General features: G+C 51.9%; 11 protein-coding genes and 1 non-coding gene across 12 annotated transcripts; 7 read left to right on the plus strand and 5 right to left on the minus strand.

The window, feature by feature from the left end:
- Window positions 1–1801: 1801 nt before the first annotated feature.
- On the plus strand, window positions 1802–2647 carry BDP55DRAFT_736674 (uncharacterized protein; the record flags this gene model as incomplete). Its single annotated transcript, XM_060580362.1, has 1 exon — window positions 1802–2647. One exon carries the CDS (start codon window positions 1802–1804, stop codon window positions 2474–2476), a length of 675 nt encoding a protein of 224 aa, XP_060437230.1. The 3' UTR covers window positions 2477–2647.
- A 339-nt stretch (window positions 2648–2986) lies between these two features.
- BDP55DRAFT_598402 (aminotransferase) lies at window positions 2987–4383 on the plus strand. Its single transcript, XM_060571020.1, has 2 exons — window positions 2987–4081; window positions 4135–4383. The coding sequence occupies exons 1-2, from the start codon at window positions 3107–3109 to the stop codon at window positions 4303–4305; spliced, it is 1146 nt and encodes a 381-aa protein (XP_060437231.1). The 5' UTR covers window positions 2987–3106; the 3' UTR covers window positions 4306–4383.
- Window positions 4384–4547: 164 nt separating this feature from the next.
- BDP55DRAFT_22235 (SGNH hydrolase-type esterase domain-containing protein) lies at window positions 4548–5496 on the minus strand. The gene is made up of 2 exons (XM_060566088.1): window positions 5331–5496; window positions 4548–5247 (listed from the first exon to the last, which is right to left on the minus strand). Exon 2 carries the CDS (start codon window positions 5204–5206, stop codon window positions 4583–4585), a length of 624 nt encoding a protein of 207 aa, XP_060437232.1. The 5' UTR covers window positions 5207–5247; window positions 5331–5496; the 3' UTR covers window positions 4548–4582.
- A 162-nt stretch (window positions 5497–5658) lies between these two features.
- On the minus strand, window positions 5659–7999 carry BDP55DRAFT_689269 (fungal-specific transcription factor domain-containing protein; the record flags this gene model as incomplete). Its single annotated transcript, XM_060576721.1, has 5 exons — window positions 5659–6291; window positions 6354–6881; window positions 6929–7640; window positions 7713–7868; window positions 7917–7999. The coding sequence occupies 5 exons, from the start codon at window positions 7997–7999 to the stop codon at window positions 5659–5661; spliced, it is 2112 nt and encodes a 703-aa protein (XP_060437233.1).
- Window positions 8000–8473: 474 nt separating this feature from the next.
- BDP55DRAFT_625696 (tryptophan synthase beta subunit-like PLP-dependent enzyme) lies at window positions 8474–9744 on the plus strand (the record flags this gene model as incomplete). The annotated part of the gene is made up of 2 exons (XM_060571513.1): window positions 8474–9061; window positions 9106–9744. The coding sequence occupies 2 exons, from the start codon at window positions 8474–8476 to the stop codon at window positions 9742–9744; spliced, it is 1227 nt and encodes a 408-aa protein (XP_060437234.1).
- A 754-nt stretch (window positions 9745–10498) lies between these two features.
- On the plus strand, window positions 10499–11931 carry BDP55DRAFT_689271 (uncharacterized protein; the record flags this gene model as incomplete). Its single annotated transcript, XM_060576722.1, has 4 exons — window positions 10499–11036; window positions 11071–11122; window positions 11179–11455; window positions 11500–11931. The coding sequence occupies 4 exons, from the start codon at window positions 10499–10501 to the stop codon at window positions 11929–11931; spliced, it is 1299 nt and encodes a 432-aa protein (XP_060437235.1).
- A 282-nt stretch (window positions 11932–12213) lies between these two features.
- On the plus strand, window positions 12214–13359 carry BDP55DRAFT_538222 (heterokaryon incompatibility protein-domain-containing protein; the record flags this gene model as incomplete). The annotated part of the gene is made up of 1 exon (XM_060567923.1): window positions 12214–13359. A coding segment is annotated over one exon (1146 nt), but the record flags the coding sequence as incomplete, so codon positions are not given.
- A 1196-nt stretch (window positions 13360–14555) lies between these two features.
- Window positions 14556–14636, minus strand: BDP55DRAFT_t10. Its single transcript has one exon. It is a non-coding gene; the product is annotated as a tRNA-Gly (tRNA).
- A 287-nt stretch (window positions 14637–14923) lies between these two features.
- Window positions 14924–15869, minus strand: BDP55DRAFT_22254 (ubiquitin-conjugating enzyme E2 35). Its single transcript, XM_060566089.1, has 4 exons — window positions 15737–15869; window positions 15588–15676; window positions 15396–15527; window positions 14924–15329 (listed from the first exon to the last, which is right to left on the minus strand). Exons 1-4 carry the CDS (start codon window positions 15787–15789, stop codon window positions 15151–15153), a joined length of 453 nt encoding a protein of 150 aa, XP_060437237.1. The 5' UTR covers window positions 15790–15869; the 3' UTR covers window positions 14924–15150.
- Window positions 15870–16590: 721 nt separating this feature from the next.
- Window positions 16591–20031, plus strand: BDP55DRAFT_519166 (WD domain-containing protein; the record flags this gene model as incomplete). The annotated part of the gene is made up of 2 exons (XM_060567760.1): window positions 16591–16748; window positions 16809–20031. Coding segments are annotated over 2 exons (3381 nt in total), but the record flags the coding sequence as incomplete, so codon positions are not given.
- A 3051-nt stretch (window positions 20032–23082) lies between these two features.
- BDP55DRAFT_625701 (uncharacterized protein) lies at window positions 23083–25236 on the plus strand (the record flags this gene model as incomplete). The annotated part of the gene is made up of 3 exons (XM_060571514.1): window positions 23083–23094; window positions 23569–23937; window positions 24319–25236. The coding sequence occupies 3 exons, from the start codon at window positions 23083–23085 to the stop codon at window positions 25234–25236; spliced, it is 1299 nt and encodes a 432-aa protein (XP_060437239.1).
- Window positions 25237–25310: 74 nt separating this feature from the next.
- On the minus strand, window positions 25311–26118 carry BDP55DRAFT_22317 (uncharacterized protein). Its single transcript, XM_060566093.1, has one exon. It carries the CDS (start codon window positions 25838–25840, stop codon window positions 25385–25387), a length of 456 nt encoding a protein of 151 aa, XP_060437240.1. The 5' UTR covers window positions 25841–26118; the 3' UTR covers window positions 25311–25384.
- Window positions 26119–26232: the final 114 nt, after the last annotated feature.

Raw genomic sequence — 26232 nt, forward strand, 5'->3', positions numbered from 1 at the left:
CAGATTAGGAAAATGAGAGTCAATGTGATGAGAGATGTTTACAAGTAAAGCAAGGAATGCCGAGTAGTGACTTTTGTTATTCGTGTTGACCTGGCTTGACTAATCAAGTGTACTGGATCTATGGTCTCGCGAGATAATGCAGCTTTTGGGGCCCCCTGTCATCTTCTGACTTCCCTTCTGCGACACTGTCTGGTTCATCCGACGCAGCATCATCTTCCACCTCCCGAGTCTCTGGTCCTTTATCCGAGGTTACGCCGTTCCATATTTGCCCCAAGAGAATGCCGCAGATCCACGCAGACGGATAGATACGTATACGCCGCGGACCACTCTTCCCGCCATCATGATCATGATCATGATCATCATCGGATAGGGTCCCTGGGGGCCGAGACTTCTTCGCGGCTTCCCTCAAGATCTTGTATTCACGCACTACATGCGCCCGGAGAACGTTCGAGGCATCGCGTTGCGATTTAAGCCGCCGATCCTCTTGGAATTGAGAAAGAACCTCTCGGGGCCAAGGGAGAAGCCCGCCGCGGAATGGGGGAGGGTTCTCTGAGAGTTTGTTGAACGCCCCTATTCTATCATTCAAATCGTTCGCGAGAACCATCAAGGCATCGGCTTGCGAGTCAAGGAGTTTACGCTGTCGGAGCGAGCTCTCGATTTGTGCGAGGTCCTCGGGGGTTCGAGAGGAGGATGATGATACTCTGTGATTCGGCCATGTGGGTTGAAAGGCTGAGATGAAGGTTGGCGTTGCGAGTGTAAGTGGTGTTTTCGTTGTTGTTGTTGTTGTTGTTGTTGTTGTTGTTGTTGTTGTTGTTGTTATTGTTGCTGCTGCTGATGGTGTACTTGACCATGAGTGTTGGCGGAAGAACGAGTAGAGTGGTTTAGGGCTGGGTGTGCGTGGGGGACCGTCGCGGAGGCTGTAGCGGATGTAGTTGTCCATGTCGGGGTGGACTACTTTGCCGTGGAGAGTTGGTGAATTTGAGAAGAGACGGGCTTGTGGGAAGGTTGTGGCTGTGAGAGACGTTGTGGTTGTAAGGAATTTTGTTGGCCTTGGGATTGCTTGGGGGAGTTGTCTCTGGAGAGAGCGGAAGAGTCTTTGAGAGACGTTGTTGCGGCGTTGTGAGATGTTTCTGTTTTGTGTTATTCGAGTTGTGTTTTCACTTGTTGAGGATGATGATATCGGATGTTCATCTGCGAGGAAACGTTTGTGTCTATCAGGGTAGGAGAGTACATTACGGAGATACCATGAACCTGAGGCTGGGTGTCAGAGTTTTTGGTATACCTTGATATCACGAGACTCATCTCCTTACTTAAACTCAACTTCGACGCCTGTACATTTGTCACCTGGCTCAAGTAGTGAGATTGTGACTTACGCGAAATCCAAATTTTGGGTTTCCTCGATAACCAAGGTACTCGGAGATCTTTTCTCACAAACTGTACGAACATTTTGTCTGCTTCGCTTCTAGGACGTGATGAAATACAAATTGATGGCTGGAGTATGGACGAGTGTAGTTTCGTGGATACTCATGACAGCTTTTGCAATGTTGTTTGAGGTGTTGGTCTATCTTCATATGGAAACGCGATGAAGTCAGGAACCTGTTCAACCCACCCAAAGACATGGACGTTATGGACACGGATGGAAGGGGGCGGCAGCGGGAGTCAAAGACCTATCTCCGAACTGTGCTGGTTCGGCGGTGATAAGGGGAATCTCTCAGCCTTGGGATGTATTGTAGTCTATGGGTGAGCGAGCAACACTAATGAAGGTTGATCCCAAGCTGCATCAACACTTTCGAGAATCATCATGTTCAACACTCTGCGACTCGTAGCAACACGGCTTTCCAGCCCCCCGACGAGTGGAAGGATGGTCTTAACCGCACTCAAGGCCCAGCCGAGAACCGCGAGAACTATAGAGCCACACAACCGCTATCTCATCAACGTCACAAAAACACTCACAGGACCTGATTCATCAGCACAAGACAGCCTTGGTTCCTCGTTTAGCGACAACCAAAGCAGATATGGCAGCCCTCACCAAGATAACCCATTCCGAGGCTTCATACGAGATTCGAGAAAGACCAAGATGGGCTACAAGTACGAGTCGCCCAGAAGGAATGCCGGACAACAAGTAACATCTCCGACCTCCTTCAAGTCGTATCTAGCATCCCTTAGGAATTTTAGAAGTCTATTCACGCAAGTCGTCGAGGTCCTTGACAACCCGAGAGAATATGCAATCAACCAATGGACAGATCGCGAGGAGGGTTTTGATGGGCTGCCGCAAGGCCAAGACGAGATTTTAAGACGGCTTCGGGCTGTGGAAAGGCGCCAGGAACTTCATACAAATATGGTGTATTGCGTTATGAGTGGGTTTGTGCTCGGGACTGCCCTTTTGATTATTGCGGCTGTTGCTGCTAGCGAGATCGGAGACAAGGGGAATAGCAAAAGAGAGCCAGCGGGAAAAGATGGAAAAGCTCACTACTAGGTAATGAGGTTTACCTGATATGAATGCATTCGCGGATGTACTAGATACCTGGGAAGCCTGCGAGACCGGAGAGCCTGTCAAGAGAAGCAAAGGCAAGAGAAGCACGGATCAAACATGCACTCATGCTGGTGGTTAGGGTGTCATAATAACAGTCACAGCATCATTCAAACATGATGAATACCCGCACAGAGTGTCTTGCAACATGTAGAAGAACATATGGCCGCGTATTTGGTTCATACCCTTCTATAGTCCGCCGTTTTCAGTTTGGTCGGCTGTTTGTAGCCTATTGATAACGGCGGATTGCACCGGGGCCGATGCTATAATATTCCAACGTCGGCGCCGAGGATGTTGACCGAGTTTACACCATTCATCCCTCCCAAGCTTTTAACCAAAAATTTTAACAATGCTCCATTGTAAATGCGGCAAGGAGTAAGGAGGCCGATCTCGCCTTCCTTCGTTTTGCGTCGGCTCTGTCCAATTCACGACGGGTTAATTCCTGTAGAGTACCATAAAAACTATGTTCCTATTCACGTCAAAAGGTACTGAACACTAGACGGGAGGAATCATTTTTGCCCTCCTCAAGTCTTTACACTCCAGCACTTATCACGAGGAAGCTTCTTTCCATTCGGTATGGCTTCTACACTTGCGGAATGTCCGCTAAGGGCCTGCGAGCTGTCGTATAATCTCGCAACCAGTCCTCAACCTGTTCCCAACGAAGCCACGATTCTGTCTTCAGACCAGAGCATATGCACAGATCATATGGTCGTTGCGTCCTGGAAGCATGGCGTCGGATGGTCCAAGCCTGAGTTGAAGCCCTATAGCCCGCTTAGCCTGCTGCCAACCGCGTCCTGCCTTCACTACGCTACCGAGTGCTTCGAGGGCCTGAAGGCTTATAGAGGCAATGATGGCATGCTCAGAGTGTTCCGTATCGAGCATAACGTCGCTCGTCTAAGAACCTCGGCCGCCCGGATTTCTCTCCCTACATTCGAACCCGAAGAGGTCAAGAAACTTGTTCTTGAGCTGTTATCGGTGGATGCTGCTCGCTGGCTCCCCAAAGAACAGGCTGGTGGTTTTCTTTACGTTCGTCCCACGATCATTGGTACTTCGCCTCAGCTAGGTGTTCAGGCGCCAAAGGAAGCAATGCTGTTCATCGTCCTGGCCTACATGCCTCGCCTCGATGTGCCGCCGGGGGGTATGCGGCTTTACTCGTCCCCGAAAGACGCCGTGCGGGCCTGGGCCGGTGGCTTCGGATACGCAAAGATCGGAGCCAACTATGGGCCTTCGATCTTGGTTCTGCAGGAAGCTAGCGCTCGAGGGTATCATCAAGTCTTGTGGCTTTACGGAGAAGATGGCGAATGCACTGAAGCTGGTGGGTGCAACTTCTTCGTTGTGTGGGTACGCAAGGATGGCAAGACGGAGCTTTTGACTGCGCCCCTGGATGATAAGACGATCCTTGATGGCGTTACGAGACGAAGTTGCCTGGAGCTTGCGAGGGAAAGGCTTGGCCAGGAGATTGAGGTCACAGAGCGCAAATTCACAGTCACGGAAATCATGGAGGCTGCATCTGAAGGTCGTCTCTTGGAGTCGTTTTCCGCAGGCACTGCTGTGAGTTTTTCTAATTTGCCGTGATACTGGACCCCAAGCACTGACGAAATTAGTATTTCATCTCAGCAGTTTCCCAAATTCACTATCGAGGGCATGATATCGATGTGCCAATGGGTGACGACGGAAAGGGAGCGAAAGTCACGACCACTATCAAAAGATGGCTCACCGAGATCATGTACGGCGATACTGAGCATCCATGGGCCACGGTTGTCTCTACCTCTTGAAAGAGAAAAGCTAGGAGTCGCAAGGGGGCAATTCACACTAGGATACGGTAGCTAGCTAGGCACAATAGACAATATATGGTATAGACTTGACGAAGTGATTACTGGCTGGCATCAGTTCCATCATTTTTGTTGTCAAGTTACGTCCAGGGCCTTGGAGGCAATGGCAGTTGGCACTATGCTAGCCAGAATCAAGAGTCGACGCTCCTGACCTGCTCGGCTCTGGACCGACAGAAGCTAATGGTACTCTCCCCATACAGAAGGTTCTATCTCAAAATCGCTATAACTGTTGCGGTGGGGGCAGGAAGCCTTCTTTTGAAGCCATTTGAATGCCCCGTAGCCATATCCGGGCCATTTTTTCATATCCTGTATCATTAGGGTGCGTCCCATCCGCCACTAAATCTTCCATGACAGGCCCATCGTTTCCTTGCAAGTTTACGAAAACGATTTTCCTTCCCCCTAGAGTCAAAGTGCGGGCTAATCTTTCCGCCTCCGTATTGAAGGCCTCAATCCGCTGCTGCACGGCCTCGTCCTGGTTGACTAGTAGGCTTGAGAGAATAATGGTCGAACCAGGCGAGGCATCCCAGAGGGTCTCCAAGAGGTGGCTAAGGCGGTCCCGTGCTTCTACCAATTTATAATCTTGTAAGCAATCGTTGGAGCCGGCGTTCACGGTGAAGACATGCGGCAAGTACTTCGCTGCCGCTACCCGCGCCCTGACCTCGATTTGGTCGATCCTATATCCCCGCCAGCCTTCATGTTCGTTGCTATGATGGGTGCCGGATTTACGAGATCCAACCATGCAAACGTTGAAGCCGTGGTCGCAGAGAAACTCGAATAGCTTCCTCCGATACCCGTTCTGATCAGAAGAGCCGACGCCGTGGGTAACTGAGCCCCCCAATGGCATTACTCGAAGCAAGGGTCGACACTCAGTTATTGAGCCAAATTCTGGAAGAAAGGGTTCAGTTTGATTGGCTTATGTCTATGTCATTATGCCAGAGACTTGGATGGAATCAGGGGTGGATGCATACATACTCGGTTGGGTGCAATGTGCGGCCTTCTGACGGTGGAAACCGCATTTGGTGGCCTGCGACAAGTAGCCGACATTAACCTTGCGCCCGAAGTTGTGCGGCATGAGGAACGTGAGGGAATGGTTTCTCAGGCAGAACTTGACAGGCAATGCAGAAAGAATGAACATGGGAATAATGGGAAACGAAACTGACGCACGTCGGTATCTCGTATTGGCGGTGCTGTGAGGAAAACTTGGCCCGCGGGGTCCGGGCAGAACGCTTTTCGCCGAACATGACATGTCTCGGCGGAGAGCTTAGTGGCCGGATCTTTGTTGCGATTCCTGATATCTCATCTATCTACATGCATATCTGGCCAGTAAATCCCTTGCGAGTGCTCCCCTCGAACAGCGCCCTCCAAGAACACTGGTTGGGACAGCAGCTCTTGCAACGACGGCTCTGGCCAAGGCACACCTGCTGCTGGCACTGTCCCATCTGGTAAGCTTGGATCAGTTTCCTGAGTGAGAACATCGTCGCAAGGCCCTCCTGCTCCATCTGACTGGGATGGGGTATTGTCTTTTAGGTGCGACAATATCGTCGACTCCATCACTTCAACATGGCGACTATATTCCTGGGCCACCATGTTCCCAGCCATCTTTAGTTGGTCAAGCAGGCGAGATGCCTCCTCGTAAGAATCCCGATCCTGTCGACTGCCTACTCCGTCCAAGAGACTCGAAATGGCTAGGATCGTTAATGAAGAAAAGAGGTGTTGCGTGAAGAAGCAATCAAAAGTCACAAAGTTCCCATCGATCCACGCTCGTGTGAAGAGTCTTGTAGACTGATGAGCGCACCGTATGCATGCCTGTGAAAGTGCTGTTGCATCGGGAGGGATTCTGAATGATGCTGGAGATGGGCCGGGACGTGAGTTTGCGACCTGAATTCGCAGGGCGTGTAGCAAAAGTGGTCGAGTAGCCAAGATCACACACTAGTGAGGATCAGCGTTGAGCATGTGCAATAGAGGATACCCGATAGATAAAGGTGACTAACCTGGTAGAAACGCAGATGAAGAGAGACAACTTTGTTATCATGAGGCTCGTTCAAAGATTTGTCTCCAATCTGTAACGAACGAGGTAAGGTTTCGAACCAGCACTGGAGATCTTTGAGACAGCCTTGAACGCGGCTCGAGAGGTTCGCGCATGTGCCTTCAGCTTGAGTTCGGGCGCTGTAGACAGATCGGATTATGGAAGTTAATAGACCGGCTAGTTTGATATTAGCAACATGGTAATCGGAGTCACCACAGCTATTGGTCGAAGTCGAAGTAGATGGCTCGCAAGGAAGGTCAATGCCAATGTCATCATCTTGAATTGCCGGTGGGTGGTTAAGGTTCGCAGCACAGAGTCGGTCTATGATATATGCAGTCCAAAAGAGACACTTCCGATGTTGGCGAATCATGGGATCTGGTAATTGAGACTCCGGAATGCCAAGGTGTAGGCCGATAACAACTGCAACACGAACGGCAGTACCCGCGAAAACGTACGCACTATATCGTCGGTTCAGAGCCATAGAGTAGAAAGCCTGTCAGGATATTAGTCGTCGTTGGACATCATCCAGGAGAGGCTGACCAAGAGGAGGTAAAGCTCAACGGAGTCAACCTCGGGGCGCTCGTCAAGGTATCCCAAAGCCTTAGATGCTTGAGCAAAGTATGCCATTCCAGGGAAACCGTGGACGCCGGTGGACTTGGAGATGTAAAGCTCCCCGATCGCAAATAGGGCCCAAGTTCTACACCGAAGGGTTATAGCTTCCTGGCTCGCGTCATGGCTGTTCCGTTTCCAGCTTTCTGTAATTACGCGTGCTTCCACGATGTGATATGAGCGACCAATGTATTTCATGGCGGCCTCGAGCAAGAATTTGGCGCGGGAAGGCCCAGGCCAAGGTGTGTTGACATCAGCCAACGACATCATGGACTCGTTGGAAGCGTAATCCAGGCGTAGGAGGTGAATAGGCTCGGGGGCTGATGGGTCCGTAATGACCTGGCGAAACCGAGTTGCGAAAGCGGCGTCGGCAGCCTCGCCGATGAGGACAGGGCTTCTGAAGACATTCAAACTGTTGAACCACGGATCAACACTGATTGCTGGACTTGTTTCGGTTTCCGCGGACTCTGCAGATGGTTCTGGCTGAAGGTCTATAGGTGACTGAAGTGGTTGAGGGGCATCTTCTTCAGGAGTGTTTGTATGGTGGGATTCATTGATATCCGTTGCGCAGCGTTCTGACTGCAGCTGAGGTGTACTCTGTCGCCTCAGTCTATCAATCTCCTGGAATAGTTCATCCAGTAAACTTGAATTTCGAACCATTAGCAACAGAGACAATGTCTTAAGATGGGGGTTTGAAGAAGGAATGTCAGCTCACCTTTGCGGAACCTTTACCGTCCTATTCCTTTGCGGAAACGAGCACTCGCCCGCCTTGTCAGACTGCTGGCAGTTATGGCACGGACGGCTACCGCTACACTTCACCTTTCTTTCGTGACATCTATGGCAACTATGGAAGTGGTGACCAGTCAGAGGTCTCTTCTACTGATAGTGGGTCGGTTGGTATCGTCCATGAGGGACTCACGCGGTGTTCTTTCCAGCAAGCAGAACGCTACGGACACTCTGAGTAGTATTACCGGTAACGATCGATTTTGGCGTTCTCTGCATTTCGCCTGCTGATACCGATGCTGACGCTGCTTGGTAGGAGGGGGTAAAGAGGGTGGAATCTGAGTTCCCCACAGATACTCAGTATAATGCATCTCGGCTTCTTTGTGTATCTCATAGTACGTTGCTATGTTTTGGAGAATAGGCTTCCCGGATAGACGAATAAATGACTAAGACTTTCGATCTAAAACTTTGTCCGTGTGCTCGGTGAAACTACGGTCTGCCGATAGCAGAGGCAACTGATAGTTCGGAGATTGAACACCTTGCCGAAGGAACCACCAGTCTGGCCGAAAAGAGAGCAATCACCGGTTTTCGAACAGCTCTCTTCTACGCGACAGACGTACTCAAGACTTTGCGCGAAAGATCTACAATATGCGCAGTATAAAAGCAAGGCTGCCGGACAGAAAACAGGCGGTTGTCGCAATTATCCGGTAGTTACGTTGCATGTTCTGTTGACCCATACTCGACTCTCACACCATGTCCATCGACTATTCTCATCACCCCAACGCCCGCCGGCTGTCCAAGGCTGCTGCAAAGACTGCCGCTACTTGCGTCCAAAACCTCAATAATTGGGGTCCTGCCGTGAAGGAAATTCAGACTTGGCCCGAATATCAGCCTCAGCCACTGAGAGACCTGCCCCAACTCGCCAAAACGCTTGGTCTTGGCAATGTTTTCATCAAAGATGAGAGCAGACGGTTCGGCACTGATCTCGGCTCTTTCAAGGCTCTCGGTGCACCATTCGCGGTGTGCCGGATCCTCTCCGATGAGGTACACCGTCAGACCGGCGCCTATCCGTCATCGGCCGAGCTTCGTACAAGCAAGTATCATCATATCACACAACAAGTGACTGTCTGTGTGGCGACAGACGGTAACCAGGGGCGGGGGCTTGCATACGGCGCCAAAGTCTTCGGTTGCCGCTGTGTTGACTACATCCACGGTCATGTCAGCCCCGTGCGTGCCAAGATGATGAAGGATCTCGGCGCTATTGTCATTCGAATCGACGGAGAATACGACGAGTCTGTGTTCCGAGCCAAAGAGGATGCGCGAATGAATGGGTGGCACTTCGTCAGCAGCACTTCTTGGACTGATTCGACCACGGCATTCCTCAGGACGTAATGAACGCATATATGGTGGTGGCTGAAGAGGCGCTCGAAATGCTGCCAAGCCTCCAGGACATTACCCATGTTTTTGTCTGTGGCGGGGTGGGCAGTATCGCGGCAGCTATCTTTCTGGGCTTCTACAAACACTTTGACGAAATTTCTGCGTCAAACAGCACGATTCCATTTCCCCGCTGTGTCGTCATCGAACCAACAGAGGCAGACTGCCTGCTTCAGAGTGCAAAAGCTGGAGAATTACGTCAGAGCAACAGCAGCCTTAGAACATTGATGGCCGGGCTCGCATGTCGAGGCCCGTCCCCCGCTGCCTGGAAGATTCTTGAGTGGCTTTCCAGTGATTTCATTGCTGTTCCTGACCGCGTTGCCGTGGATGGAATGATAGCCTTAGCGGAGGGCAAGCACGGTGACGTTCCTGTTGTTTGTGGAGAATCGTCAGCCGCGACCATGGGTGTCCTCCTGAAGGCAGGCAATAATAAGGCTTTTCGCGAAAGGCTGGGTCTTGATGCGCGCAGCCAGTGCGTGATCTTCGGTTTAGAAGGAGCAACGGATCCATCAATCTATAAGGATCTCGTGGGCAAGTCGCCTGAAGATGTTTTCAAAGAGCAAGACGTATTTCTGCAGCTTCATAGATAGATAAGATCAAGCTCATACAGGTGACGTTTGCCAATTGACAAAAGCTCGGGTATTCGAAGACACCTCACCGATGTTAGAAAGATGCTGAACGAATCATATGTGTGTGATATTTTGTGTCTTTGTATACTGTCTCATTAGTAAAGAAACTTGGTAGTTCAACCCGTACAAAAGTCGATATCAGAAAGCCGAATCGTTCCGGATGGCCGAAAGCTCGAGTTCTGGATCCGTTCTCAAAGAAGGGTCAGGAAATTTGATTTCATCGTCGTGCCCGAAAATTTGCTACATTAACGTCGCGTCGGGATTAAACTGCTGCCCGAAAATTCGCAAACGGGACTGGGAGCCCGCCCGTTCGGCAGATGAAGGCATTGCTGGGCGCCAAGACCGAGAGCAGCCGGGAAGTTCGATTTAGGTAAATCAACACGACCAGTCGCTCCGCTCCGGCCATGGTGAGTTCGCCGAGCGCCAAGATTCGGTGGGAACAAGCAACGCCGCTGGGTAGCACTTACACCAACCATCGACATAGCATCATGAGCAACCGAACCAGGTTCTTCAGATATGGCGATTGCGATCGTCTTGCGACGTTGCCGGAGCTTTTCACATTTGCCAAGCCTGTTCGACATACTCAAAGCAAAACTGTCTGGGAGCTTGATCAAAGTTACGATATTCCGCATTAAACGCTGCCTTCAATGCCTATGTTAGACGAACCGACGACTCGCAGCTCATCATGATATCCGCCGTCAACACTGAACAGATGATGGGCCAACCCCCTCCTGGTGCGGCTAGCTTCATCGAACCTGACGATTTGAGGACCAAATTTGCATTGGCAATGTCGGCGATGTATCAGAAAGTAGTCCCGCTGTATGGCAACTTACTCGATATTGTGCGCCGTGTCAATCAAGATGTCCTCCGGAAAAAGGAAGAAGACCTCACTTTGGACACGATCACTATCAGGGCCAGTGCCGAAAGGCTCACGCTTGAACGCCATGGTGCCATCAGGCTAGGCACCCCCCACGAGCTTCGAACAGTGAAGCGTATCTTTGCTATTTTGGGAATGCATCCGGTTGGGTACTACGATCTATCCGTCGCCGGTTTGCCCATGCATGCCACATGCTTTCGCCCCACAAGCGTACAAAGCCTCCATCGGAACCCGTTCCTTGTCTTCACGACCATGCTTCGTCCAGAAATCCTCGCCGCCGAAGACGCACGCCAGCTCTCGTGGGAACTGCTTCAGAAAAGAAACAAATCCACGGCCAAGCTCAGTAGAGTTCTCGACACTGCCGAGTCCCAGAATGGTAGACTTACAGAGGAGCAGGCTGTTATTTCCAGAGGCCTTGCAAACCTTCAGCCGACAGGCAGTGGTTGCCGCTACCTTCGACCAGTTCAACGTTTTGAAGGCCGAGCATCCAATTCCGGCTGAAATTGCACTTTCCAAAGCGCCCATGTCAACCACCTCACACCTCGGACCTTGGGCATTTCGGTCGTCCAGGCTGCTATGAGGGAGGCGGACATGGCTGTCAAGGCACGCATCGAAGGGCCGGCCATTCGCCAGTGTCCCATTCTCCTGCGCCAGACTAGTTTTCTGGCTCTTGAAGAATACGTCCACTTCAGGCAAAGCGATAGTACTGACCTGGGCTTGGCTTCGACTGAGCCCGAACTGATCAAGGCCGGCTATAAGGCTCGGTTCGGGGAAGTTGAGGAGCGGGGTGCCGCGGTTACGGAACGAGGAAGATACTTTACGAACGACTTCTGCAAGAGGCCATAGCACTGGCGGCGAATGCTGAACCTGAGCAGGCTAATATAATCGCAGAAGATGTTTTCAAGCAATATTCTGACACTTGGACTGAATTGAGGAGCAAGGAATTGATACATAGCGAATATTTCTGCATCGGTAAAGCACCCCCGGGTGAGGCTGGCCAGCAACTCGATGCACTCGCTCTTGAGCGTCTCATTGCACAGAGTGTTATAGAGGCACGTCCAATCACTTACGAAGATTTCCTCCCATTTTCGACGGCTGGTATTTTCCAGTCCAACATTCAGTCTCGAAACAAAGATGGACGGCCGCTACAGATGAAACATCCTGAACCGGACCTGCTCGGTTTCGTGGAAGCACTAGAAGAAGAGCCTGTAAATATTCAAAGCTGGGAATATCATAGGATATCATCCACGGGCGATCGACTCCCACATTGATCTAATCGCGGGACATTCGAAAGAATTCGAAAGTAAGTATAAAAACGTGTGGCATCGTGCTAGTGCTTACACCAATGTGACATCGCATGCAGAACCACTGCATGCCAACGCCGGCATGCAGGTCATGTGGCTGTGTCGCAAAAGGATATCAGGCAGCCTGATCATGTCAACCCTTGATTGCTCAGTCCCTCACTCAAATTGAAGGAACTTTGCGCTTCTCCGAAGCAAATCAAACAGAGATCGATAAATCTTCATTGGCATCGTCATTATCGTCATCGGAGTATGAATGATTCGCTTCCAGATTACCAATACCAGGCCTTGTCGACATTCGACTCCGTACGCCTCCTCAGTATCTCGCGGGATGACAACCATCCACACGGACTATGGCTGTCGCTTAAGGAGGTCAACTTGGACGATGAACCAATCTTCGCGGCATTGTCCTATACGTGGCAACTGCCCAAGTATAGCAACTCCGAAGGTGCCGAAGAGCCAGGGCCAGGAAGGACGTTTGAGATCGTTTGCGATGGCAAGCTGATGGAGATATCTGAGAATCTCTTTGACTTCCTCCGTACCGTCCTCGATTTCCGGTGTTCATTGACGAAAAGAGGCCCCCCGACAAGTCGAAAGTGTCCGCCCAAGGCCAGGTCTGCCCTGGAATCGATGCCACTGTGGATAGATGCGTTCTGTATCGATCAGGCCAATACCGAGGAGAAGAAACACCAAGTCCTTCTTATGCACCGCATTTATAGCTCGGCACAGGATGTGCTTGTTTGGTTGGGAATATTGGAGCCTGACTCTGAAGTTCAGTGGATTCACGACAAGTTTATCCCCCGTTTGTCCAGGATGGTACGAGAAAGACCGGACTTTGCGAGGAATCATTTACCCAAGGATCCTTACTGCAAGACCCCTGAAGTTCTAGCAGAATTAGGATCCGAATATTGCTCGCGGTGGGCTGGAGCATGGCTACCGTTTGCAAAGTTCTTCAGGCAAAACCGATGGTTCGATCGTGGTTGGGTCGTCCAAGAAGTTGCTTTGACCGACCCAGCTCAAATCTATGTTCTGTGTGGGGAAAGCATCTTGAGTTGGAAGCGCCTTGGAGCATTCATTTTGTTCCTTCGCGAGTCTGGATGGGGCCAATCACTTGAGGTGCAGCTCGAGGGGTCTTGGGGATTATTGTCACAGGTTGGATCTCTGGACATGTCGCAGAGTGCGACCAGTAGGCGTTTTGGCATAGGTTCTGGCCTTTATAAGATCAATGGGGTCCGCCCACTCTTGGTCGAACTCGTGCGTGCCACGGAAACAAGAGGTTGGAACACGAGGTCGGAGTCTGCATGGCTTGCATGCGCGAGCGTTCTCATCACCACTCTCCGCTCTTTTCAATTTGGAGATGACCGCGACCATATCCATGGGTGCTTGGGTATGCTGTCTCTGCTTCTGCCACAAGGGTTCCCGAGCCCTATCGTTCCCGACTACGGCCGGAAAGTGGAAGATGTATTCACATCTGTAGCGGCGTGTTTTCTTCGGCGGCTTCCTTTACTGTCGGAAATGAGACATGTTGGGGATGAGAAGTTGCGCAGATACAGGGGCTTGCCATCATGGGTACCTGATTATTCAGTACCGATGGCGTTAGCTTCCAACAAGCAACTTGACATTTCACTTGAAGCTGATGAGACCCTTATCTCTCTAGAACAGCGCGAGCTGGCGATATGGCGCAGCCGACCAACAAGGCCGTTCGTCATTGGGAACAAGCTTATCTTGCGTGGTATATTCATGAACCGAATTACCCGCGTCGACTCAGGCCATCATGTCCTCGGATCTAGCTACGAAATGGCCTTGACAACTATTGACTTCCAGGCCAGCGGAGGCTCTATACCATCCTCAGCTGAACTTCTGGGACAAACTGGCAGCAGCATTTCTGAACGAATCTTTAGCTCTGCATAGATCACAGAACCATCCCGAGGTTTCCTTCGAAAAACGAACGTTCGGGGATCAAATGGCTGATTGCTATGTTATGGAAAGGCAATATTTCATAGCCACAAGACTCATCAATTGTAAGACATCACCGACAATTCCTCGTGAGGTCCATTCTTGGATATCAGAGGTCAGATCTGGCAATGCGTATGGAGAAAGTTATGGTAGGCTCCATGTAGATCCAAAGATTTGGCAGGAGCTTAAGGCCGGTTGTTTTTATCACACCGCCGATGGGGCGTTTGGATTTGGGTCTCCTTCATCGGCGGAAAATGATCAGATCTGGCTGGCTGAGGGTGCTTCGACGGCTTTCATTCTGCGGGAAGTCACTCCTGCTCCGGAGAGCAGCACTACAGGAACCAAGCCTCGAGAATTCCGTTACATTGGAGGCACTGAGCTCTCAAATTTCAACATTCATTCTACCCATTTAACTTCCGAAAGACAACGGCAGAATTACGAGGATATTATCATTGTATAAGAGTCAGTCCAAAGGGTGTTTGTTCAGATGTTGTTGATTCAAAATAGCAGAAATAGGACATATCCGGAGAGTTCTATTCTATCTTAGTCCATCCATGTTGGACTCTAAAGCTGTACGATACAAAAATATCTTGCCTCCCACTATTCTTAGTGGACAGTGGGCTGGAAAGCAAAAATATTGCGTCGAGGGGGAATCGAACCCCCGGCTCCCCGACGCTGCTGGATGGCAACGGAGAATTTTACCACTAAACCATCGACGCTTCTTGGAAAAGATGGACGTGAAATTGGATTCAATACATCTGCTTGCTGGTTCTGTCTGACAATCTGAAGGAGACAAGCCCTTCGCCGCCCGATTTTGTCGACTTGCGACTAAAAGGAGATATCGTCTTCATCAAGACTTCTAGCCGAACCCGTGGGTTTTACCTAGTCAGATCATGCAACAATTTCGCAGGTACATCGTGTGATGAAAGAAATCCTTCTCATTGTTGAAAGTCGTAAAGGCATAATGCATAGGTCCTCCCGTGAAACCAGAAAAGCTGACCGCAATGCCATATCTCAAGATTGCAACTCCAGGTCCTGAACGTCCAAATCAGCCCCCGTTCTACAAGTCAAGGCAGCAGGGTGGCTGCATCGTCTCTGCAGTGTCCGCCTAAAACTCGGTCTAGGGAAAATGTGTTTGCATTGGCTCCTGCCGTAGCTGTTCTTCCACGCGCCGTCGTCTGCCTTTTCCCCCAAAGCGCAGCACAGCCTCACGGCTCTCCAATGTTTCCTCGTCTATTTGGGCACAGCGAATTTCGTGGTCCACTCTTTGGCCGTCGCGATGGCGGCCTGCTCGTCCTCCTTCCAGCTCTTCGCGACATCGGCGGCAAGGGGGTCGTCGGGGTTCGGGGCACCGAGGAGGGCCTGGATTGACAGAAGAATGGTGCGGATCTGGAGGGCAGGGGACCAGTTGTCTAAAAAGAGATTTCTTTGTCAGCCATTCTGCGCGAAAACACCATTGCTCATATACAGCCACTCACTCTTCAGAACGTCGAGGCAGATGCGGCCCAGCTTGTCGACATTAGGGTGGAAGATCTTGGTAAGGAAGCGAATCTTGGGGGGTGTCATGGGGTAGTCGTCGGGAAGGAAGAGCTCGAGCTTGAAGACACCGCCTATAACACATATTAGTTCTTCTTCTTCCCAGTTCAATTTCCAGCGTCTGTAGTACGGACCTTCATACGGAGATTGTGTAGGTCCGTGGATCTCGACATCGAAGTAGCGGAGGTTGTCCTCGTGAGGGACGGCACTGATTCCGGGTACCCTTTGAACCAGTCTTTGTTAGCAGAGCACCGAGATGTCGCTAGCTAGGCAGGAGACCTACGGCTCGGCCATGAGACGCTCCGTCTCTTTGATGATACGCTTAGGCAGAGCCATGCTGGGCGACAAGAGTTCTGGAGCTTGTTCGAGGGTGAAGGAGGGAAGAAATGTTGTCTGTGCTTCCTCTAGAAAGTGAGGTTCGAGGTCAAGAAGCTGATGGACCGATGGCGGGGTTAAGCGAGTGGTAAATCAGATGGAGCTTCCTGGATTTCGGCTCGCTAAGGAAGGATGGAAGGTCGCAAACGAAATCGCGATCGGATGCTCGGGATATCGGTTTGTAGCAGCGGTGACAAAGACGACGAGTACGCGGAACTGGTGGAGTGTTTCGAAAGGCAACCTTTGGGGATGGTGGGCATGTGCTTGGGAAAGCCTTGCTTGGGATTGCCCCGCGGGAGGGACCAGAAGCATGACACACTCCAAGCCTGGCTCGACGCTGTCCCGATAACAGCAAAAGGGTGGAGACTGGAGGTGGTATTGGAGGGCTATTATTGGACCAAGAGTCCCGGCGGGATGTAAGTATACGACTGCAGACTTCTTGCGTGACGATACATCATCGCAACTGTGGGTCCCTGGCTGTCATCCCGTCCATCCACAAGCGGCCGTTCAGGATGCTCAGCTGCGGATGCACCTGATCCCGTCGCGTGCATCGGGACTCTGAGCATCATCTAAAGACATTCAATATCAAGTTGCGATACTGCATCCACCCGGTGCACCTTAACGTTCAAACATCAACTATCAGAACAGTCTAAACTGTGGAAAGACTCACTCACTGTCGCTTGCCATCGGATCATGGCAAAGACATAGCGCCTACAGATGCCCTCTTGAGGCATCTCTCTCATTTGAGCCAAAACCACAATCATGCCGCACTTCGACCAGCTTGATGCGCCGAAGAAGGGCAAGCCGATCAAATCAGCCTTCGATAGTGAGAGCTTCGATGCTGACGGCACGATTCACGTCGCCGGTCTGGTAGGATCGGCGACGATAGCCCCTTCTCAGAGGGATGTTGCTTTAGCATCGTGAGTGAACTTGTCGTAAAGCTTCTGAGCGACCGGTATCAATGCTGACACACCCATCAGACCCGAGGGCTTGTCCATCATTGATTTGGACTCACCATATAATCCTCCCCGCCGACTCAGCAGTCATGGCTCTCCTTGGCTGGTCACCGATGTTCAATGGTCGCCCTTTGCAGTTCGTGACTACTGGGTCGTCTCCACTGCCAACCATCGCGCGCTTGTCTGGAACCTGAACTTGAGAGATGACTCGACATCGGGAGCTATTGAGCATTCACTGCAAGGCCATAGCAGAGCCATCACTGACATCAACTGGTCCGCCCACCACCCAGACCAGCTTGCTTCGTGTGCCGTCGATGGCTACGTGCACTGCTGGGATCTAAGGCGCCCGAGACAGCCTGTCCTTACTTTCTGCGATTGGTTTGCCGGCGCCACGCAAGTCAAGTACAACCGTCAAGACCCGCACATTCTAGCTTCATCTCACGACAGGTGGTTGCACATTTGGGACGAGCGACGACCAAGCGAGCCCCTGAAATCAATCGGCGCACACACCTCAAAGATTTACGGGATTGACTGGAACCGGACCACGTCTACCAAGATTGTCACTTGTTCTTTGGACAAGCACATCAAATTTTGGGACTATGCCAGCGATCAAGATGTCCCGGATCGCGTTATACGTACCGAGTTCCCGGTGTGGCGCGCTCGTCATACCCCTTTTGGCCAGGGGCTCCTTGCGATGCCTCAGAACGAACCAGGCGATCTGTACCTGTACGACTGGCGAACACCTCCCAAGGACCCTGAGGAAGGGCCGACTGAGCCAGTAGCGGTGTTTCCTGGTCACGGCAACCACAAGGCCAAGGAGTTCTTGTGGAGAAGTAGAGGGAGCATCACCGAAGATGCGCTAGATAACAGAGATTTCCAGCTTGTCTCTTGGGGAGAGGACAACGAGCTGCGCCTGCAGCAAGTCGATCCGTCCATTCTCGAGTCTGTAGGTTATGTCAAGGGAATGGCAGCCAACAAGAATGTCGTCCTCACACGCAAAGGCGCTGCCTACAAAACTTTCCGAACGGTTGAGGACACGGTCAGCCGAGACAGGAGAAGTGCCACAATGAGCGATCCCCGCAATAGCGCGCAATACCGTCAGAGTGCTCTGACTATGGGCATGCGGTCTGGGCCGACAACCTACTCCAAACTTGGCGCGGCTTGGAAGGGCTCATCAATGAAAGCCAAAAGCACCTCCAGAGAGATGGATCGTAGCCAGGCACATATCGGCTGGATGAAGGGAATCATGATGAACAAGAGAAAAACATCTACAGACAGCCCTAGAAGGGCAGATTCAAAAGACTCCAGCATGTTCAGCCCAGGTTACATGGACGATGACAAGTGGGGAGAGCCAGAGACCATACAGGAGGAATTCCTCCGCATCAGCATGCAGCTCCCCAAGGTCAAGTGGGAGCACATCGACATGGACAATCTGACGCTCAATGCATCCCTCAACGGCCCTTGGGGCGCTAACGGCGATCCAATCTTCATCAAAGTCACGGTCGACATCCCCTCAAACTATCCGAAAGCCAAAGCACCAAGATTTTACATCGAGAAGACCGGATTTATGTCGGACAAGACGCATAGGAAGGTCGAGCGCGAAATTCATGAGCTTTGCCAACAGTTCTTGGAGCGAAAGCAGAATTGCCTGGATGTTGCTTTCTCTTATCTGTTAGGCGAGATCGACCTGGCAGCGAGCACGAATTTCTTCAAAAATGTGAAGGATCTCGACGACCCTTTAGACGGACTTGGCTCCGAGAGCTCCAGCGAAGACGAGAACGATATTCCGGCCGGCGGCTCGGCGTCCATGTCCCAAGAATTGCCTCCGAACGCAGAGGCCGAAAGCACGTTGGCACCAAACAATAGACCTACGATCCCACCCTTACCACGCTTCTGCGGTGCCCGCTTCTCCGACGACGGCCGCTTGGTGTGCTTCTTCCCAACCAAGGAAGAAAAGGCAAGGGCATTGTTATTCACGCCGGCAGAACCTATGCGAGAAAGGTCAAAAGGGGAGCCTGTTTTTGCAGGCTTCGGTCGTCTTGCGCATGATTCTCCTCCGGGAAAGCGATACGGCAACGATGAAATGTCCGCCACAGACGAGCAGTCCGACTCCGACATCTCCACCGGTTCATCGTCTTCGAGTGACTCGGAATCAACATCTATCAACAAGATGAGCCTATGGTATCAACCCCGACATCGTTTCAAGCGAACCTGGAGTGATAACCGCTCTGTTCGATCAAGCGGTGGCGGCACAGGAGTTGGAACCGGAACGGGCACAGGATCGCTTAGAAGGCGACCCGGCGCAAAATCAAAAAACGTCATCTCTCTCCACGACTTATCGGATATGCTCCCCGCGAAGAAGGAATTTGCCGAGGATTATGCTATATTTGGGGATGGTGCTGAGGTCTGCGAGCATAACGCCCAGGTCGCAGAGAAACACGGCTGCCAAGATCTGGTGGATGTCTGGCGTTACCTCTCGCTGATCCTCCGCCGAGATATCCCACTGGAATTGTCAAATATGGACCGTCACCAGAATTCCATTCTGATCATTGCCAGAGACGCCCTTGCGCGATTCCGCCACGCAGGGTCGCCGGTTACCAAGACGATCAATGGCAAAGACACTGCTGACTTTAACGGGAGAGTGAAGTGGGGCAATCATCCGCTAGCAAGGGATTTCATCAGCGATCTCTTTGATTATTTTGAGAAAACTGCAGATATCCAGATGCTAGCTATGTTGTCCTGCATCTTTAGTGAAGCATTCACCGAAGACAGCGTTGCCTACGCCGAGTCGCACCTAACACAGCCAGATACACCGCTACCCATGAAGACTCCAGCATTCTCACTCGATTACTTCCCCACGGATGCATCGCTTTGGACTTACAATGGAAGGAGTCAGACAAATTCAGCCATCACCACGCCTAGGACATTGCACACGCCAATCCGGTACTCTGGGTCACAAGGGTCCGCTGAGGAAATGCTTTGGACTGGCGACCCAGGCTCAAACTCTTACTCGTGCGGCGAGACACCACCACCAAGGGGTAAGGAATATCTTGGGGAGGGTGATCAAACGCCAAGTCTATCCACGTCGCCCAGTGGAAGGACGCTGTCGAGAGCCAACTCGGGCCTGACGTCGAGCTTCGCTATCAATTTCCCCCGACCTTTCAGTGGTGTTGCGACGGGGACGACTACTGCAGCATCGTCACCGCCTAATCACGGTCGTAAGAGGCCGAGTCCAGCGGAGACGATACTGAGCACCCTCGCCCCCAGTGCACCCGGCGCTGTCACTTGGGGAGGTTCGACCATCATGGGCGACTCGGGCACGGCTCGCACCTCTCTCTCGGATGATGAGGTTTACCGCGATGACCTGTTCTCTTTTGTCCCCATCGGAGTGGCGGTCCATATGGAGGATCAGACTATCTTCGACGACGACGGATGGATGACGACGCCGCTTCTGGAGGTAAACCGCGCTGACATGTACGCCACGTACCGCTATGTCTACGCCGAAATTCTGCAGATGTGGAACCAGCCTCTGGCCCGCCTGGAGATTATGAAGTTCAACGTGCTTCAGCAAAGCCAAGGAGGTGGTTCGATCGACGACTTCCACGACACGTACAGCATCGCCGATACTTCGACGACAATCCAACAGCATCATCACGACCAGCAGCATCACCAGCAGCAACCCCACAATACCTCCCCGATCCTCCTCGGAAAGAAGGAGCAGCTTCAAGCTCTCGTGGCCTCCGGCCGCGGCCTTGATGTTACTGGCGTATGCCGCGTCCACGAGACCCAGCTCGAGCCACTTAAATACACCTCTGCCTCCGCGACCCGCTCCGGGGGCGCCGTAGGTGCCTGTGACCGCTGCCGTCGCCCGCAGTACCAGCTTCTTTGCGTATACTGTCGCGAGCCCGTCGACGCACTGTACCCGCCGTGTCTCGGCTGCGGCTGCGCTTTTCACGAGGCGTGTCTTGCAGAATGGCATGCCGCTGGCGAGGTGATGTGCCCTGCTGGCGATGAGTGCAATTGTGTAGAAGAGGCGTCGAGCGGGCAGGTCGAGTCATGGGCTGCCATGATGGGCGCGCTGAGGAAGGGTCAACAGCCTGCCGTGGGCGTGTCTGCAGCTCCTTCGGGGGGAGTAATGGGTCGCGGCTTCGTGCTGCCGCCGCCTGCGATCGAGGAGCCTGATGATGAGGAGGTCGAGAGGGGTGACTGGGAGAGCGTGGCGAGTTCCGCGGGGATCCCTAGCCGGATGCAAGGGGGAGGGGCGGTCAGTGGTGCGGTGATGAGTGCCGCGCGGATCAGTCTGGGGAACAGGCTTAAGAAGTCTGCGGGCGATACCGCAGCTGCTTGGTCTCGCGCTTCTAATTTGAGGAAAGGGAGGGGCGGCCATCCCGGAGCTGGGGTTGGGCCTGGTTCCGGGCTCGGCGGTGGGAACGGGGCTGCTGGTGGGACTTGGAGGAGCGCGAAGTGATTTGAATGTATGATTCTAGCAGACTTTGTATTATTGTTGTGAACGATGGGCTAGATGTATGAATACCATGTTGATTTCAAAGACAGCATCTTACGTCATCGACCTGGCTGACTTATATTGTGACCTTGAGACTGGCAAGCCGTAGGATAATGCGCTGGTCACCTAGTCAAGATTCATCGTGAAGGATATGGGACTCGAACGGGGCAGATCAAAACATCACGGAAAGATTTCTGGCCTGTACGATGGCCCGCGAGGGGGGCGTGGTATTGGCGATTGGTGGTTTGTATTCCGAAACGACAACATTGCCTGGGTTACCAGGTTTCCATGGCACAGCTGCACTTGGCCCTGGGACGGGATGAACATAAGCTGATTTACCTCAGACATTTCTCAACAACAGTAAAAGGGACTCTTGCCCAGAAGCTTAAGGTGGTTATACTCCTAATCCTGAAGCGCAAATCTACCGAACTGTAGTTTGTGGGTTCGGAACCTCAAGCGACCATAGTTTTTCTTTTCTCTTTGTCTTTTTATGCAAAAAACATCACGACGACTTGCAGATTCCGCGTTGTGATGTCTTCAATAACTGTGCAAACAAACGTCCCGTCCACGGTCACATTGCGCAATACCTTCGTCGTGAGGATTTGGGGTCCGCCATGACTAGCATCTGGCGACTAGCATCAGGCGACTTTCAGGTTCCATGACTTTGGTGCATTAGGGATTCCATAGCAGTGAGCGTCTTGAAGATAAAAATTCCTTTTTTTTGAGACATTGAAATGGTGGCTCCAAAAAACGCCGAATTACCGTCAACATTTACAGTCATCAGGGCGTAACTTAGTCGGTCATCCATATCTACAACCCTCACATCTCATGGGCGGAGTACCAGCAGACTCTATAGAGAAAAGAGAAAGGACACATTCATTCCTCATTCGTGACTATCTTGTGAACTCGTGAGATACATGGTAAAGCCGAAGACGCTCAAAGGTAAACAGGGCAGTCACGGCGACAGAAGCAGAAGAAAACAAAAACAAAGTGACCATGGAGTGTACCTCGAGGGAAAGAAGAGCATCAACGCACCATATCACCGTTACGGCGGGTATCATTTCAGCTATAAAAAAATAAAAATAAAAAGGAGCCGACGGGTAAGATGACTGAAGCAACCCTTGGTTCCTCAGTCACCCACCAGGATGAGCCAAACCACCCACACACCGGCCGCCGCCCACCCTCAGACCCTTTATCTACAACTTCTACTCTCTTCCTATCACCAGCCCCGGGGGACGCCCCGGGATCGCATTAGCCGAGCGGTGAAACACGGAGCAGAAAATTCCCCCAAGGGGATGGGGTTTTCATAGACGAGGGTTCAACACCCGGGCCGAACTTTTAGGAGAACTTTTCTAGAGAATTTCTTTTTGTTCGTTGCCTTTTATTTTATAGCGTAGTATTGGGAAACTTGGGAATTCGGCGTTCACGTGGTTCCTTTCTGTGTTTTGATGAAGATTAGGTAGTGAAGACGGGCGTTTGTTCACGATAGTTTGGTGGGTAAGTTGAGTTCGTTTTTGGTGCCAGTATAGACAGCTGGGCGGGAAGGAATAAGCGTGAAGAGAGGATAGAGCTACAAACTCCGCGTTCGTTGCAAAAATAAACAAATAAAAAAGGGTTCGATGTCTCAGACAACACCTTCCCTCATTTCTAAGGCAAGGTGCCCGAGACAGCAAAGGGAAATGCACTCATCTCGTCGATGTCTCTCCATGTCGAAGGTCGCCCAAGGTATCGTAAGAAGCAGGACGCGTTGGGGAAGAACAGCAACCCTATGGACTCGTTTGACGTTAGAGCATAATGTTATGTAAGGTAAGTTCTGTAGGTAAGGGGAGTTGCTTTCGAGTTCGCTGACTGCCCGTTGAGGTGTCTGACGTTCAAGGTGTGAGGACGGACAGGGTGGGGCCAGCCCGGCCCCATAACGATGCACTCTTGTCAGTTGCAGTCACCGACTACGGGAGACACCGAGGAAAAGCGGGGGACCTTTAACTCACCGAAATAAACCAATGACGACATGCCGTCCGCTCCGAGACCACGGCCCCGAAAACTCGGCACCAGTGCTGACGACAAGGGGGTCCGAATCTCGAATCCTTCCGGCCTTCATTCAACGTCCTCCCACTTCTACAATTGCAACAAGGGGGTTGACATTCTTCAACACCCACGTAGAATACAGGACAACCCGGACCTCGAGACTGCCCACGAAACTCGATTACAAATTCCAAAGCCTGAGTCTCAGTAAAATCTCTCATTCCTCACCTTTGAACCCATCGCTCACAATCATCACAGACGAAAAGCTTCGCAATCTCATCTGCCTCATTACATCAAGAACATTTCCCCCAAAGACCGGAAAAGATGCCACCAAAAACCACCCCCAAGCCCGGCGGCGGCGGCACCTTCACCTACTGCGTCGGCAGCAACCCGCCCTTCACCCCGGAAGAGTACAACAAGGACCCGGCCCGCCGCCAACGCGCCCTCGACCTCCTGGCCAAAAACGACCTCTACTCGGCCACGGTCGTGACCTTTAACCTCCCCGAGCGCGACACCTACGTCTACCACGCCATGACGGCCGTCCGCCTCGCCGAGGTCCAGCGCGTCGTGAGTATGGGCGGCGTCAACGGGTTGCATGCGTGGTATCGTGACGAGGAGGGGAAGCCGGTATGTCGAGTGGTCTCTGTTGTTTGATTGACATCTTGTTCAGCCTTTTCTTTAAGCATCAATCTACATCCGTCTGTACATCAGTCTCTGTGGATATCTCCTGGATCAGCTCAGTCTTCTCACACGCTCCCATTCTTCCCCTTCCCCTTCCCAGAAACCATTCGAGACTCTCGCCCCAAATACCCCTTTTCACGTTGCAAATGACTCTCTCCTTTACGTCGATCCATTACCTCTTATATAATCCGTAATCTAATGCTTTGTATCACTTCTTGCGTCTCTTACCGCCAGTCCCTCAACATCTCTCATCAACCACACTCTACACCCCCCTTCTCCCCTTCCTTCAGCATCTCCCAAACATCCAAAGACTAACAAAACCACCAGCTCGACCCCCCGCCCCAAGCAGACATCCAATCCTACATCCAAATCTTCTCCCCCAAAACCTCCACCCCGCAAGCCCTCAAATCCCACCTCGCAAACGCCAAAAAGTCCTCCATCCGCCACCTCTCCGCCACCCACCTCCTCGCCCACCGCTACATCCACCCATCCTACTCCTCCCCAACCTCAAACCCCAACCTAAACGCCATCCCCAAGTCCAAAAACCCCCACACCTCCCTGCCCCCAAACCCCTCCCTAGACTTCTGGTCCTGGTCCGCCCTCTCCCTCCAATACGCCGGCCCGACCTCCTCGCAACCCCTACAATCCCACCACGTCCTCCCCATCCTAATGCACCACTTCGGCTGCGCAACACCCACCCACGAAGCCCTCTCCATCCTCCGCCTCCTGTCCGCAGGCCGGCCCATCGCAGACATTGGCTCCGGAAACGGGTACTGGACGCACATGCTCCGCTCGTACAACCTCACCGTCCACGCAGTCGATAACCTCCAATCCGAATGGCGCACAAACTGGATCGCAGACACAATCCCCTCTGACGGGGTAACCTACCTCGCCCAACACGCTGGTGGAAAGGACATGGTTATGTTGCTAGTCTACCCCGTCGTAGGCGGTTCCGTCGCAGGCGGGACGGAAGGGAGTTTTACACGCGGGCTGGTGGAGGCGTACAAGGGCGATACGATTGCGGTTGTCGGCACGCAGAATGGGAATGGGTATACGGGGTTTCGGGGGATGACGATGGCGGAGTATATGGCGAGGGAGCAGCCCGAGTGGGTGAAGGTTGTGCAGATTCCGCTGCCGAGTTTCGCGGGCAAAGATGAGGCGTTGTTTGTGTTTCAGAGGGGGGAGAGGGCGCCGCCTAGGGATGAGGGTTTGGGAAAGGCGGAGGATGGGTCAAAGGATGCGTAGGGACGTGGACGGGGAACATCGAGTGTTGGAAACGTATCCAAGGGTCAACTCGATAAAACTCATATAGCTCACGATAGAAAAGACATTAAACCGAAAGAAGTGATTCTTAACTACCAAAAAAAAATTCTATGATTTCCTTCATTCCCATTTACCCTCCGAAAAAAATAAACAGACCGAAAAAGAAAAAAAAAAGCACATCGTCCGCGAAAAGAGTCCTCATCATCCGACTGTGCCATCCGCACTTTCCCAAAATGCCCGCCGGGAACAAGCATATCCTTACCAGCAAGTACGCTCTCCGACGCCTCTCAGAATCGGAAAAAAAAAAAACCAAAGACGAAAAAAAGTCGAACCATGAAAAATGAGGAGTGGATGAGGAAGAAATCAAACCGAAAGTTGGAAAACCCCTTTTGATTCCTCCAATGGCATGAGAGAAAACGTGAGAGGAAAGAGAGAAAAAATGTACCGAGAAGTTGGAAGCAGAGAGAGGCCAGTCGAAAACAGCGTCGCAGACTCCATTCCACTCCATCCACGGAAACGAAACCACTCGAGAATGATCAACAAACAGACTGATGCCGCGTGCAAAAAGAGTAGAAAGCCGCCTCATGTCTTGTCGTAGGGGGGTCCAAGGCGTCGTAGCAAAGCCCGTATACTCTTTGCTTTGTCAAGGAACGGAATTTTTTTGAACGTCAAAATGCTTCTTTTCTGACCAAACAACATTCCACCAGGATAGTAAAGGAAAACCGATCATCCATCGTAGAGAAGAAAAGTTGTTTTTTTCATCGTCAAGTCGTCAAGCTAGGAAAACCATCTCCCCTCTTCTGCAAGTAGGGTTACTTTTGCTTCTTGTCCCGGTCCTAGCCTCTCTTTTTTATAAACTTGTCGTAGTGTCGGGCACGTTATGATACAAAATGGGCACCCTTTTTTGTTGCGTGTAGCTGTGTGCGTTGTGTGGTCGTGAGACGTCGATACCAACGATGCGCGGAAACGAGACTGAAA

This window comes from Colletotrichum godetiae (genome assembly GCF_030913485.1).
Source record: "Colletotrichum godetiae strain CBS 193.32 chromosome Unknown BDP55scaffold_1, whole genome shotgun sequence".
NCBI classification, from domain to species: domain Eukaryota; kingdom Fungi; phylum Ascomycota; class Sordariomycetes; order Glomerellales; family Glomerellaceae; genus Colletotrichum; species Colletotrichum godetiae.